Source organism: Amphiura filiformis, unplaced genomic scaffold, assembly GCF_039555335.1.
Source record: "Amphiura filiformis unplaced genomic scaffold, Afil_fr2py scaffold_29, whole genome shotgun sequence".
NCBI lineage: Eukaryota > Metazoa > Echinodermata > Ophiuroidea > Amphilepidida > Amphiuridae > Amphiura > Amphiura filiformis.
Genome location: NW_027305493.1, coordinates 1490610 through 1506858, shown reverse-complemented (window position 1 = coordinate 1506858; position 16249 = coordinate 1490610). Strand labels below are relative to the sequence as shown.

At 38.3% G+C, this 16249-nt stretch overlaps 1 protein-coding gene across 1 annotated transcript; it reads left to right on the top strand.

Annotated features, from left to right (window-relative positions):
- The first annotated feature begins 3527 nt into the window (after window positions 1–3527).
- LOC140143839 (eukaryotic translation initiation factor 4E type 2-like) lies at window positions 3528–15944 on the top strand. Its single transcript, XM_072165648.1, has 7 exons — window positions 3528–3687; window positions 4846–4945; window positions 5668–5805; window positions 8235–8339; window positions 9755–9907; window positions 10774–10907; window positions 14224–15944. The coding sequence occupies exons 1-7, from the start codon at window positions 3668–3670 to the stop codon at window positions 14264–14266; spliced, it is 693 nt and encodes a 230-aa protein (XP_072021749.1). The 5' UTR covers window positions 3528–3667; the 3' UTR covers window positions 14267–15944.
- Window positions 15945–16249: the final 305 nt, after the last annotated feature.

The window sequence follows — 16249 nt, the reverse complement described above, 5'->3', positions numbered from 1 at the left end:
GCTGACGGGCACCATTTTGGTGTGAAACGTAAGTCCACTAGACTCTTGGTGATGCACATTTTGTTTTGTAGTGGTTACTTGTCGCAAGTTGTCGGGTATTAGTATTATAGCCGAGTAAAATCTGGTGGGGCAAAATGGGACATTAGGTGGACCAATTTGCCCCACTTCCCCCTACTTTGACCATTTATCCCAAAGCGTATAATGACATGGAACCATTATACCTGGTCGAGGTATCCAATTGAAGCTTGGGATGCATGTTTAGGCCTACAAGCTTATCATCTATTCTGATTTGTCAAGTATCTCACTCGCAGGATACAGCGAAAAATCCTCTGCTTGAACTATATAGCCTACCGTAGGTATGGCGGGGGGCGGTCTGCACTCCAACTTTGGAGGCCCGGGTTTTCGTGACGCGTAGGCCTATGGATATGTAGGCCTATAGGGCTGTTAAGACCCCCCCCTTTTCAGCATCGCTGTCACCCAAAGACCCCTTATTTTTTCATTTGATCTGTCACCCAAAGACACTTACAATTCAATTTGAACAGCAACTATAAGTTCATTTATCACTGATTTTGAAAAAACAAAGAAATTTGAAGCCAGTTAGAACTAGAAATTTGATTTTCAAGGTTTCCGGTTCCGTGGCACCCGCACTGTTTCGGTTCTCACCCAAAGCTTACATTTTGCTCTCACCGAATGCCACCATAGTGGCATTATCATTTCTTCTTTAGATAAGATTATAAATCGTTACCGTTTTTAGGTCCTTACCCCAACCCACGAGCCACGACAATACACTAAGGGGGCGGTCACTATTTACGCCAGGGGGGGGGATGGAGGATTTTCCAACTTTTCCCTCGAATTTTTTCATATTCCCCCTGTTGGCTTCAGAAACAAATTCAGGTTCCCCCACCGATCAGGTAAAAAAATTCAGGGTCCCCCCTCCCTAACCAAAACAATACTACGGTCTTCATGTATTTTTACTTTGTACTTTTATTGTCTCTCTTTTAAAATAATGAAATATATGAGTATTCATAATCATGGAAAGAGTTCTGTATACTGTACCCCTTGTTTATTAATAAGTTTGTACAAGAAATGTTTTCTTTTTCTTGGCCTTTTTAAAATCACAAATGGAATATAAACAGAAAAATAAAATTAAGTTACTGGTAAAAGTATAGCCTTGATCAAGTCTTCCTCCTTGCTTTTTCTCTATTCATGCTCTAATAGGAACCATGGCCGAAGTATACTGGACTCCCTCAGATTTTTAGTCAGGTCAGAAATTTTGTGGCGCTGGCAACATATTAGGGAGGAAGTATATATACCTTGTGGGCATGGTGTGCATTTTGATCAAACACTACCCCTGTAGTGCACGTACAGTATGCCTGGGGTAAAGTATGATAAGGAAGTCCACTATCTAGCAATTCAAATGTCAAATAGATTTTCACAATATGATGGTAAATAATTATTTTGAAAGAATAGATTGATAACTTCAAAACTTTGGAAACAAGTAGAAATTTTTGGAAGCTGTGGCAAAGCTTCCATGAATTTTACATTCACTAACTATGGACGCCAAAGGACTTGAAACAAGTCTAGTAAAAGTATAGTACAGGTGCACAGAACTCTAGCCTGTACATGTATTAAATATCACAGTACTATATTCACAGGCAGATTCTTGTGACTGGCAACACAGGTTTAATATGTGCACCAAGCGACTCGAGGGTGCTACAAGTAGGACTCAAAGGTGATTAACATTATACCTGTGTTGCCAGTTGATTTTGAAGATTCTGGCTGTGTAGGCTACATACCCAGGGTGCAGCTTGTTGCTACGCTTTACTGGTTATTTCCAACACTGTTTATTGAAGAGAAAATTCTGAATACTATTATTTACAGCAGAAGAACTTGGTGAAATTAAAAAGGGCAGGCCAATTTTGACCTGTGTATTTTCAGTCTACTCTATTGATAAACCTTCATGGCCCCGGCCACATTTTGTACAATGTTACCTCTAAAGTTGCTTTGTATTTTCTCTTTTGGGGCAAGAATGTGACACTGAAGTTCATCTATTAAGGCCAACTTAAATTAATTGTTTGTCTCAAAGCCCACCTATTTTTCAAAAAACTTTATTGTTTTGCTATTTTTTTTTTTTTTTTTAAAGATTTTTTTCAAATGTTTTTTCAATTAATGTCAAAAGGCAAAACGTTTGGGTAAATTTTCAGTATTTTCGGGATGTTTGTAAAATAAAATTAAGAAAATAAAAAAGAAAACTTGGATTTGTGGGATATCGAATGCGTGTCCATTTGCTAAATGCGCGCGGGGGCTTTGAGACAAACATTTTTTTTAATTTGGCCTAATTGGAAAAATCATTGGTTTGTGTGAAATTTGATGACGGAAATTGAGTCTAACACTCTTGCCCTTTCCAAAAATGTATGATTTGAGTACGGTACATAACTTTGAAAGGTAAAACTTGACAGCATTTTGTATTTTTCACAAAATTTAGGTTTGACGTACCCCATGCCCCAGCAAAAAGTAATTTACAAGCCAAGAAAAGTAGTGGGATCTGTCCTTTTGTCAAGATTAAAATTTGAATAGTAATAATTATATTTGTCTTCATATACTGGTTAAAAATTCAATTTACTTTTGGATCATATCAATAATAGGCCTACACATTTTTCATTCAAGAAAACAGTTTAGAATTGTGGGTTAGTACATTGATACATTGTATATGATTAATATTTTCCTGGGTTAGTCAGGCTGTAAGACTTTTTTCTCCGTCTGCTTTCAGATTTGCACATACATTTTGTATTTTGTACTTTAATGGTTTTGAAAGAGTGTACTGTGCTGTTTTGTAGGTGTAGAATAGTAATAACAACATCTGTATTTGTAGCAAAAGCAAAAATGAAAATACTTTCAAATTTGTTTTGAAGCTTGTGGTGAAAGTGCTGGCTGCGGGGCCATGGTAGCTCATGGTGATAATTGCGTAGCACCTAACATGCACGTACATTGCAAGTATTTGCACATTTTACACATTAAAAGAACGAGGCCCTGTAGCCTGCACTTTCACAACTCCTGGGAACAATTTTGACTTTCACTGTAAAAATCAGTAGTGAATCAGCCTTGTTTGTACATTGTATTTTATGTTACATGTAATCCAAGAAAACATGTCATGCCACCAAGGCTGTCAAAAGATTAAATAAAGTAGTGAATATGCACATATGCTTTAATATCAACATGTACTACCGCTCTGTCACTCTGCTTTTCCTGTTTTACAGTGGTTTTTTTTTTTTTTTTAATATACTGGGGAAAAATTCATGTTCCCCCCAAATGGAATAAATATAATTTGTGTTCCCCCCAATCATAATAGAATTTTTTTCGTGTTCCCCCTTCAATCCTCCATCCCCCCCTCTGGCGTAAATAGTGACTGCCCCCTAAGGGCACACTAAGGGTACAATTATTTATATACAGTCTCTTAGTTAAGATACATTGACAGCACGTTATTTTTTTCAATTAGCAAGCGCCCTCTCGCGTTGAACTTGCAAAAAACATTGCAGGACAGAGAAGAATTCGGCAGACATCCATCACGAAGATCGGAAAGAAAGTTCACAGTTGCAATAAATTATCTAAAACTCGTATTCATATTTTATTTTAAAACAACACTTGCAAAATTGTACATATTAAAAAAATGAACAACAAATTTGATATGTAAGTATAGAGTGATTATCTTATTTATTGGAATTATAAAAGACTTGTTTTGTCGCCAATAAAATGGGAAAGCATGAAAGTTATCAAATTGTAAGCTTACCAAATTCTGCAGAACTTTACTGCACACCCCTACTGCACAGTGCATGCAGCATCATCAGCAGCAGGTCAGCAGCTACCGAGATTGTGGCCAAAAGTTTTATGCCTAAAACTATGAATGTTGTGTATGTATTGTTTGTTCATTTAATACTGTACAGGTTTGGGTTATATTGCAATTGCATGCATGACACATGATGGTTTATAAAACTTTATTACGGCTTTTACGCCTTACGCAAGTTACGGTATAAAGTTTTGTCTGGGTACGAGAACTTCTAGCTTCTTAGACTTTAGCCTTTGAACAAAATACTGCCCTCATAACTTCCTGAAATCTTTCTTGTACAAACTGCCAATTGATGCATTGATTACGTACAAATGTAGGTATCCCAGGCAAACCTTAGTTAACACATTTGCTAGTCAGCAAAATTCGCCTAGACCGGGGCCCAAACACAATGCATATTTACATAGTCATAGATAGTAGAAATTTGAATTTTTTTCGAGAACAGGTCGGTGAAGGAAACCTACATTTTAATATGTTTTCTATACTTCACTTGACCCAAATATATGTTTTTTTATGGTGATGACGATGAGCCACTCGCACATGGAATTTTAGAAGGATTTTGATAGCAGTTCCATTAAAAAAAAGCTGCTATCGCCATGAGACTAAGATCTAGAAACACCCCTAAATGCTGTTTTGGGGAATTTTGCTAGCAGAATCTTTTTGATGAAAGTCAATCTTTGACAAGATGTAACTTTGTTACGGAAAGTGCTATGACAAAAATGTTTTCAGTTTTGGCTTTCTTTATTCAAGGGCTTTAATTTGATGTAAAATGATGCAGTTTGATGGCAAATTTGAATTCACTTAGCATACCTACATTACGCAAATCCATATGGATTCGCCCAGTTGATGCTTTACGAGAATCTTTGCGTGAATCAATTCGTGGATTCGCATCGGATTTCTGAGCCTGCTATATATGAAATTTATCTAGGCAATGATGTCAATAACTTCAATGTTAACACTACAAATTACTCGCCTAAAGTTGACTTTGTGATTGTGTCTTGCAGGTTGAAGGACGACGATAGTGGTGAAGATAAAGAAGAAACAGAACCTACTACAAATAAAGAGCAACAACAGTCTACAGATCCATCCAAAGCTGTAGTCTGGGTAAGATTGGTTAAGACGTAATTTGTGAAAAATGATGTCTGGTGGCCTCCATTGATTTTGAGGCTTGCAACAACAACAAAAAGTGAAAGAAGAATTAGGAAATTTGTTTTTATTTGAATGTGACTCTGATGTAATGTATCTAAGTCAAATGACCAAAATCCGCTCTCTCAAAGTCAACCACTCTTGGAAAAAGACGGACAAATTTCTTTTCATACTTAGTGTGACCAGTTTAAATTCACCTCAACATATTTGATATTGTTTACCGTACCTGTCTTCTATGATGTCTTTTAGTTTAGGAATGCTTTTTGTATATATATCTAAACAAGGTGACTTGGAGATGATTTTAAGTGACATCCACTTGAGATGAGTCTGGCATTATATATTCCTTTGTAAAAAGAGACAAATGTAGCAGGAGACAAATATGCATCGTTTTGATGTGGATACACATAATTTTGAACTATTTCACCTCAACATTTGCAACATTCCTATATATTTGCAGTGGTGTGTCGGGGTGGCTTTGGGTGCTGAAGCTCCCTGCAATTTGTAAAAATCATGTCAAATCGGCCGTTTTTGGCGATTTTAGCCATTAGACCCCGCATAACTCTGAAAGTCCCTCTGAACCCTGTGTAAAAGCAAAAAAGCATGAAAATAAATAGTGTGGAAATGATAAATTTTAATACTTACTTTCTTACCCCCTCTGTACATCATCTTTCCATTCACAGCCCAAAGTAAAGGCAGGCCAGGGTGAACATCCACTCCAATATACTTACTCCCTCTGGTTTTCAAGGAGAACACCGGGCAACAAGACGTCATCAGTAAATTACGAACAGAATATTAAAATTATCGGCAGTTTTGCTTCTGTAAGTACAAACATTTATCATACCACTAAGGGAAACATCAAAGAACACCGCTAACCTGATATATTTTCGTATCTAGTCAGTGAGAGCATATTTTACGCTTTATATCTAGTCAGTGAGAGCGTATTTCGCACGCCCGATACGCGTGTATGGCGAGGTACGCGTATAAAGGCGATTCGCGTAAACCGGGCGCGTAAAATGCATGCAATCTGTAATACGAGGAACAGTCATCTATTTTTTGTAATGTTTTTCCTATTTAGCAGCAATTAAAATGTTTAAAATCGTAATTATTTCAATATTTAGAATGACTTAGTGGTATGATAAATTCGGCTTCACCCAGTATGACACTTCGCGCACGATAATTTCCCGTACCATACCTCCGCTTCACCTAATAACTAATATTATCAGTTCTATCTGCTTGCCATATTATCATGTATTGGTAGTTTTGGTACACACATTTTCTTTTGGGGTACACCCGGTACGGGGGCTCAGATTCTGAGGGTGCACTGCTCGGTCCGACATGCCGCTAGTCCGACACGCCTCTAGAGTGACACATCGCTAGTCCGACTACAAAAATTCCCTATACTTAGGGGTACGTCAGTCCGAAAATGAAAAACACTGCGCAGTCTGCGCTAGTCCGGAAAAAAAGCATGCGCTAGTCCGAAAAAAAGCATGCGCTAGTCCGAAAATGAAAACCGCTGCAACAGTCCGACACGCCGCTAGTCTGAATCTAAAAACACTTTTTCATTCCGACACACCGCTAGTCGGACTAGCGCAGTGGTTTTAATTTTCGGACTAGCGCAGTGGTTTTCATTTTCGGACTAGCGGCATATCGGACTGGCAGAGTGTATTTTAGATTTGGACTACTTGGCGTGTCGGACTAGTGCAGTGCATTTCAGATTCGGACTAGCAGCGTGTCCGACTAGCAGAGAGCCTTGATATGAGTCCTCAAGAAAGTTGTTGTGTTTTCCAATGTGAAAACCATGACCTACCCTCTCTGAGCTGTTCTAGATATGCCAGTGAATCTAAGCCTTGGCTTGCAGCATTGAATATTTCACGATCAAAGGGAAGGGGGTATGTCTCAGGACTTGTGGTGATCACAAGATTTTGTGCATGGTGGGTGTACCCTAGTCAATAACCTGGACCAAGTGGACTTGCATGTACATGTATGTCATATCACGAGGGCTCTGCGTCTGCGGTCAGTAAACATTTTGCAATCATATTGAAGGGGCAGTCTCAGGATCTGTGCTGTGGTGATCATGGGGTCTGTACATGGTTTATGTCCTAGTCACTAGACTGGACAAGTTTGTGTTATCTCATGGGTTCTGATTAAGAGCTAATTACAGTGTAGATTTGATAAAATCTGTTCCGAAGAGTTCTGATTACTCTTTCACCCTAGAAAACCATTGAGCACCAAGTGTCCAGGTTGCCGACAGGGCCGTTCCGTCCATTATGCCAGATAAGGCGGTCGCCTAGGGCGGCAAACGTAAAGGGGCGCAAAAAAAGGGCGAAAAAAGGAAAAAAAAACGGGAATAGAGAAAGAAAAGGGAAGACAAAATGACAGCGCCTCCCTTAGGGGGCGCCGAATTGACCAATTCAGGATCAATTGATTATTCTGCGCCCCTCCAATTGATGAAAGCCAAAATTTTCGCACAAAATCATTTGCAATATCAATTTAAAACAGATATTCAATATCATTATAACCAAAATTAATTAGTGGTAAGCCCTATTTGTGTAAATTTTGCTCGCTCCTCGCGCAATTGTTTCAAGAAATGGGGGGGTCATTATGTATCCTTAGCCCTGGGCGCCACAAACCCTAGCTCCGCCACTGGAAAAAAACTGATGAGTTTTCAAGGGGGTAACTCCCCTTAACACTTAACACTTAACACTCTGGTGGGGCGGCAGGGAGAGGCTTTGCCTAGGGCGGCAAAATCCCTAGGAACGGCCCTGGTTGCCGATACAGTAGGAGTGGCTTGTAGAATGACGATGAAAACATATAGAAACATTTCATACTGCTGAGGTGTAAACACGACTACATTGAAAATTTAAAACCTCACACTGGTGGTGTGCGTAGAATATTAAATTAGATGAGAGTCTTAAGGTGAAGGAGTGAAGAAGTGAATGAGCCTTCACACTGCACTCTTAGGGACAGCCTGATCAAAACTTCCAGGAGTCTTTGAGTCTGTTCAGCGCTAGTCAAGTAATTGGGAAGTTGGGGTAGCTCTAACATTTGAAACATAATAGGTCTAGAAAGGAGTCCATGTACTTTTTACTACACATGGGAAGTGCAATTTTTTGGGTCCAAGTTGTCTAAAATGGTTGTCCTGGATGGCCAAAAGTATGTTCGCATCAAGCTTGCTGTTACATGCAAGTGGAGTGCTTTTATTTCAAATTGTCATTGAGTAATTGGTGTATTGATTCTCATTTGACAGGTGGAGCAATTCTGGGCATTATACAGTCATTTAGCCAGACCATGTGAGCTGACAAGTAGCAGTGATTATCATTTATTCAAACAGGGTATTAAACCCATGTGGGAGGTAAGTTAGGTGTAGTATTCCTTTGATCCCAGAATATCGTTGTTGGGCAGGAAAAACCTCCTATGTGTCATTGCATTGGCCCCTGAATGTGTTTAAAAAAGCAGACGATGGTGGCCGACATTATTCATGTGGCAACAGCCAATAGCGTAAACAAAACAGACAATATGACGGCAACACTGCCTGGACGTTGGGCACCACCGTGCGAGGTGCGTTTTAGCTCTATTGGCCCGTTACAGAAAAAAAATGCACAAAATACATTTCTTAGTGCAATGTAAACATTTTCACATGAAAATAAATATTTTTGGATTCAAAATGAATGTGAAGGAAAAATTTTTTTATAGCCGGGAGTGGGAATCGATCTCGGGACCCTCTGCGTGGGAGTCGAGATTCTTACCGCTAGACCACGCAAACATTGATACACGATGGGAAAAAAAACAGTACTTACAATGAGGTTCACTGTCGAACCTCAACGGATTTAGACTGTTAAAATAGTGCTTAATAACATGCATACACTTTTGGAATTATTTGAGACATTTTTGTGTTTACGTGTAAAACCAATGACGACGTCAAAATTGCAGTCAATCTTGGCCGGCCCCCCCTGTAAAAAAGCAAAACCTCCTAAATTGTATGTAACCGCTTTATAGCAGTTTTGTTTCAAACATGTTCTAGTTTTGCATATATTTCTAAAGAAGACATTTAGAGCTTTCAGAAACTGAAAACCCCTATGTTGATACGACTTCTCTTTGCGAAGTTACGTAAATTTATAAATCGCGGAAAACAATAGAAAACAAAAGAATTTGAACACTTTCTTTGCTAATATCTCAAAATCAATATTAATAGCGACATCCGACTCATTTCCCTTGATCGTGTCACATGGTTTGTTTGAACCAAACAGATCAGACCCAAGGAGTACCGACTCAAAATTGCCCAGTTTGTAATGCTATTATGATAAATCCACCATTTTGGTACGGTCGGTATATTGCTCATAATGGGAAGCAAAATAGTCTACCTCTGTTATTTATCCACAAAAACCCAAAATTGAATGATGACGACGTCTTTATGCCTGAGCATTACAAAGCTTTGTGTATGCAGCCAAAAAAAGGCAAAAAAAAAATATTGTTATGTTGGCGTAACCCGACCGACCCTATTATTAGGCCCGACCCTACACTTTTTGGAAAAAAAAATAATAAAAAAACGATCGATCGGCCCTCAAACAAGCAAAGCCTTAATTTTTTCGCCAAAAATACGACAGTGCTCCTCAGAAAAAACAGAATCTTACTCAACCCGGAAGTACCAAACCAGTGTTCGTCATGGCAGCCTCCTCGGCCCGGCTACTCGATGTTGATTGAATAATTTGATAAGATTTAATAATGGATTGATAATTGATTGAATTTGATTTCCTTTTGCACTTTCAGGATGAAGCAAACAAGAGAGGCGGCAAATGGATCGTACGATTACGAAAAGGTCTGGCGTCACGTCTGTGGGAGAACTTAATACTTGCCATGCTAGGGGAACAATTCATGGTTGGGGAGGAAATATGCGGGGCTGTCGTCTCAATAAGATTTGCGGTAAGAAATTGTGTATCATTCTTCAGCTAATTGGAAGGTCTAGGCCTAGTGTGCGCACAGGTTTTTACTGTGTTTCATTAGAAGAGAAGTAATTCATTGGTAGAGCACCAGCGCAGTCACCTTCAGAGCCTTATTTCACCTTTATACAGATGAGCACTCCATTATAATGCCTCTTTGAAGATGTCTTGGGAAGTATTTCTTGAACTGCATATCTCCTTTTGGGTAGGCATCAATCAATAATTCTCTGAGGTCTCTGGACTTAGGACCAGACTCTGGTGGGTTAAACCGGTTTTAAGGATCCAACCATCCCGCTTCCCTCAGAGATAGATTTAATTAAACCATCATCAAAGATTGGGCACTCCATCCTACTTTCAGGCTAGGAACAGCTGGTATGAGTGGCGTAAACCAGCGTGCTAATAAGTTAATGCCCCTATATTACCCAGCAGACCCTTGAGCTAGAGTCAGCTGAGTAGAGCTTGCACTGCTGGAACTGAGATGTGCAATGTCATTACGGACAATGACTGGTCACAGGAACCTAGTCTTACTATCAGTTGGAGGGGTCATGTAGTTCATTGGTAGATCACCAAGGCGGTCATCTTCGGAGTCTAATTTCACCCTTCTTAAAATGAGCACTCCTGGTGTAGTTCTCTCTTGGAAGATGACAAAATTGGAAAAATCACCATGTTGCAGTCTAACTAACAAACGAACAAATCAGCTTGTTACACTAGCAAGTGCCATTGTCATTAAACATGACAAAACTTGTGCGTGCACCAGGCCCTGTATCTAGTGGGATTGATTAAAGAAACATCAGATGCACCAGTTACAATTTGACTTTAACCATGGGTATATCTGTTTACATTATACAGGAGGACATCATTTCTATATGGAACCGAACCGGGGACCAGCACATCACGACTCGAATACGAGACACCTTGAGGAGGGTTCTAAACCTACCACCAAACACAATCATGGAATACAAGACGCACACAGATAGTATTAAGTAAGTAGCAAGAAATCTTACATCAATGAATAGATTTTCTCCCCAAATTTCAGTCCAAGTCAACCAAAGACGGCTGTTTTTAATTTCATACCGCTCAAGGAAATACCCAAAATGCTAAATATGGGTCAGTCAGACCTGTAGGACAAGTCTTTGTTTTTCCTAGCTTTAATTAGCTTTTGTTTGAGATTTACATCTTAAGGGATGGGGTATGAACATTTGAACAGTATTTATTGTGGGACATTACAGCACATCAGACATATCAAATTGTATTCTGAATACGAAGAATGTCCTTCTGATATCAAATAATTTTGATTTTTTGAAATTTGCAATGTACATGTAATAAAGTTTATTGTATCTATATATACAATAAACAGATTTACCTCCTGTGGAATAGACTAGTCCAAAACCAGTGCCTGGACAAATCCAATTGATTGATTTATTGATTGGTTGCCTAGGAATGGCATTATCCAAGGGCCAGTGATGTTTAGGATCTATTGTTTGCGGTGGCCAATGAGAAGCGGTCAATGACATTCTTGCCCCGCCTAGTTTTCCAGGATACGGCCATAAGGATATCTGTCTTGAAAGGAGTAAGATGTTTCTGGCGTTTGGTAATGAAAAAATTTTCCCACCCACCACACCCAAAATTTTTATTTTTTTTCATATTCCAGTATTCAATTTTATCGGGGAGCAGTAGTCGACTGGGAGGCCCCATATTGTATGGGATATCGAGGATCACATACCAAAAGTGTATTGAAATATGAGTTTTAATGGTAGCCTCTAGGTAATGGCAAACTGCCAGGAAGAGAGGGTGTTAATGGACCAAGGGGTTGGATTCAATAAGTTCACAAGTTATGAACTTCTTTTGGGAGGTAGTCCTCATTTGGGTACACGGATCTAGGGGTTCAGGAAATCCCTGAAAAAGGGCTTTGTTGTAACTTGCTGGTTAATACATCAATTGCTGTTAACTTCTTTTTAAGAAGTTGGGCCACACTTTGAGCATGTTTGAAATTTCCTGGAGGTCCCGTTAGTTACAATAAATTAATTTGGGCTAACTTCTCTGTGAGAAAAGAGGTGGGACCACACTTGTGTGTGTGCAATAGGGCCGGGAAATTCCCTGGAGGGCCCCATATCTTACGAGGAATTAATTTGGGTTAACTTCTCTGCAAAAGAGAAGTTGGTCCACACTTGTGTGTGTGCAAAAGGGTTGAGCAAATTTCCTGGGGGCCCTGTAGCTTACGTAAGAATTAATTTGGGTTAACTTCTCTGCGAGAAGTTGGGCCACAAGTGTGTGTGCAAAAGGTCTCGCTTAAAGTCATGGTGTGCCCCATATTCATTCATTCATTCATTTTTTATTTATTCATTCATGTAGTCATTTCTTTCATTCATTTATGTATTTTTCTAGGACTTAATTCGGGTTAACTTCTCTCCGAGAAGTTGGGCCACACTTGTGTATCGGCAAAAGGGGTTTGTGGGAAATTTCCTGGAGGGCACCATGGTCATTCATGTTTCATTCATTTTAAATGCAATCATTCATTTCTTCATTTCATTCATTTATGTACCTTACAAGGATTTAATTTGGGTTAAGGGGGTACTACACCCCTAGATAAATTTGTGACTATTTTTGTATTTTTCTCAAAAACTAATTACACCCTGGTAACAAAAGTTATGTATTTTATAGGGGCAAGGAATACTACACTGGAATTTCAGTGACCCAAGACAAGCGGTTCAGTATTTATGATAGAAAATGAGGTACCGCTAGGATGTACCTCATTCCTATCATATTTACTGAACCGCTTGTCTTGATTCACTGAAATTTCAGTGTAGTAGTTGGATTCCATGCCCCAATAATATACATAAATTTTGTTACCAGTGTGTTATTATTTTTTGAGAAAAAGGCAAAAATAGTCACAAATTTACCACAAGGGTGTAGTACCCCCTTAACTTCTCTGCGAGAGGGAAAATTAGGCCACACTTGTGTGTGTGCAAATTAAAGGGCTCGGGGAAATTCCCTGGAGGGCCCCGTATCTCATACGGAATTAATTTGGGTTAACTTCTCTGTGAGAAGTTGGGCCACACCTTGTTGTTGAGAGGCCCGTACCTTACGGGTAAGTAATTTAAGCATGGGCTCGGGAAATTCCCGAGAGGGCTGTATCTTACGGGTGAGCAGGCACACTGTGTTTAGATGGTTAAAAAAGGTGGCGGTAAAAAAGGGACATGGCCACAAAAATTTCATCTTAAAGCCAATTTAATTGAAAATAATTTGATCACCATAGGTAATTGCATAAGTGTTTACAAATAGTAATAATTTGTTACTAATATATTTGAGAAACAGTGCATGAGAAGTTGAACGAAATTATGTCAAATATCCAGATTACTTTCCTGAATGTTCCCGGCTTCAGAAAAGTAGGATTAATGTTATGCACTTTTCTAAGGTATTTATATTAAAGAATTGACTCAATAAATGTTTGTAAATTTCTCTTGAGAAATTTTCTCTTGAGAAGTTAGGCTACGTTTGATGTATTGGAACGGACCCTTTTGGTCCGTATTTATTGGATAAGCTGAAGTTAAATCCAATTCTGGATTACAAATAAATGGAGATACTCCTGACGGATATGCCTAGCAAAACTTTTGAGTAAAATGTGCTTTATTTCATTTGGGGGTAATACACATTTTATGGCAAATGATTAAAAATTGATATTTTTAATATTTAACAGTAAACTTTATAAATCTGATGATTTATACTTAAAGTGTATGTAAGTGGGATGAAAAGCCGACGATCAATTGAAAATTTTGACCTTTCGTATTGAAGATATGGATTTTTTTCCCAAACCACAACAAAAATTAGGTCTTTTGGGGAAAAATATCCATATCTTCAATATGAAAGGTCAAAATTTTCAATTGATCGTCAGCTTTTCCTCCCAGCTACATACACTTTAAGAATATATCATTAGATTTATAAAATTTACTTCGAGAACTGTTAATGTTATAAATATATTAAAAATGTGGAAAATATCAAATTTTAATACTTTGTCATAAAATTTGTATTATATCATGAATTTCATAAAATGAAAATTATTTGATATCAGAAAGACATTCTTCGTATTCAGAATGCAATTCGATATGTCTGATGTGCTCTCATGTCCCACAAAAAATACTGTTGAAACGCTCAAAACACTCATTCCAGATCCCTTAAAGTTACACCCTAAAAAATAGAGATGTTTTTAATCATGCTGTAGTTAAAAGTACAAACAACAACAAAACCTTAAAAAATTAGTTTTTTGTAATGATTTTGTTTCTTTTTTTTTCAACTTGACAGAGACAACTCCAGTTTTAGGAATACAGATGTTTTTATGCGGTAGCAGATGGTTTGTAAACATACGATGGTCAACAAAACATGATTTAACAAATGGACAACTAACACCACCACAAGTTAAACTTTTGCATCATGTCCAGCTTCCCAGTGAATGATCAGCAGTGGTTGTCCCAGCTTTCACTCGGAAATAATAACATAACTTAATTGTCAGTCCAGAATGTACAGCAAACATCGCCATGAGGTAGGCCCTATCTTGGATGATCATTTATGGTGCTACAGTATAACATCATGTTTAACTTCAATGATCAGAAAATGGTTTTCCCAGCTTGTCACTTAAAATAATGCCACAACTTACTTAACTGACACCACACTATGTTGATTAACTCCTGGATGTCAACACTTGCATGCAACTTTCAGTGCGGAACGTACAACTAAAATCACCATCATGTTGATCCAATCTTGGATGGTCAGCTACGGTGCTATTAGTTAAAACAGTCAAATATTGAATTGAAGTTTTGAGAATACTGAAATTGTTTCAGATAGTTGGCAGCTCTGTGCATGTACTGTAGACTGGGTGCAATATAATTATGGATATGTTGGAGGCAACATTTCTAGGGGCAAAAATTAACTGCAAATTCATCTCCAAAATTAAGATTTCTGGGACAAATGCACAAAAAGTGCAATACAACATTTTGTGCACTATTTGAACTTTGAAACTGTGATAGCAGTAGGTTGCATTATAAAGCAGTATTTTCCCGACACAAAACTTAAAGCAACATGAATTTCAGAAATAGGGGAAGTTTTATGATTACAACAGTTGTGTAGCATCCCTTGCAATTTAGTTAAAACAACAATGCAACATTTTTTCCAAAGCATTATATTTTCAGCAAAATACAGTTTGCATGGTATATGGGCAATAGACTAAAATTTACAGGTATTTCTGATATATTTTTGTGATCAATATAGACCCATCTTTTACACCAATGAAATTGGACGTTTTTGGACGGAGTGCCATTTGTGGCATTACGATTCCTGGATAAGTTGAAGGAATATAGCAGGATTCCATCACATGCTGTGTTCGCTGACATTGGTTGAATGACCTTCACCTCTACTCCACTTATGCTATCTTATGCTTAAAGGACAAGTCCCAGGGTTGAAAGCAAGTCATCAAACATACAGTTGACAGGTTGAGACGTGTCATTTAGGCTAGTTTTTGGCTCGAATCAAGTCACCGTACAAATTCATTAGGGCGGAGTTACTGAATATCACTTGAGTCGGTCGCCTCATTTTACCTCAAGTCGTGACTCCTTACAACTCTGGGCAAGTCAATCATGTATGTGTTACACACTACAGGTTGTATCAAAATGATAGTTACGATTAGTTGTGATATTTATTGACAAGCCTGCTTCTTCCAAATGCAACATGGATCCTCTTGAAATGAAGAGAATGTAAAGTTTTATAACCTGTTAGTTACACATGTAATATTGATCTACAAATTAGGTAGATCCTATGTTGCATTTTGATGAGGTTAAGTTTGTTCTGCTTATATAAGGCGGAAAAATAAAGACTCGTAACACTGTATTGATATAGAATGGCGTGCACATAGTTGGGTACAATGCTTACGCTAGTTGTGCATTGCGTAATGCGCGACTGACGCATGCATATATGAATTTCCGCGAGCGAGAGTTGGGACTTTCTTGACGCCTGCAGTAACAAAAGCTGAATAATTTCACGCCCTATATAAGTTTCTAACAAACTTTAGTCTTGTACATAATCACAGGAAACTGTTGGGCAACACCATTTTGAATAGAGCTTGTATATTTGAGTGCACACCTCATCATTGAGATGTGGCATTTGAAATCTGCCATACTCTTGTTAAAGATTTGTGACATGATCAAGGGGAATATAATGAGTCACATGTCGGCAATATTAAATTTTGGTTTTCAATATAAAATCATTTGTCCATTTAAAATGCTATATTTTGATCCAAACCCCATCTCAATCGGACATCAGGCTGCGGAGATATGAG

Coding starts and splice junctions, on each gene's coding strand:
- LOC140143839 (XM_072165648.1), top strand. CDS start 3,668: ATGAACAACAAATTTGATAT. Junction 3,688..4,845: donor ATGAACAACAAATTTGATAT/GTAAGTATAGAG, acceptor TGTGTCTTGCAG/GTTGAAGGACGACGATAGTG. Junction 4,946..5,667: donor CATCCAAAGCTGTAGTCTGG/GTAAGATTGGTT, acceptor TTCCATTCACAG/CCCAAAGTAAAGGCAGGCCA.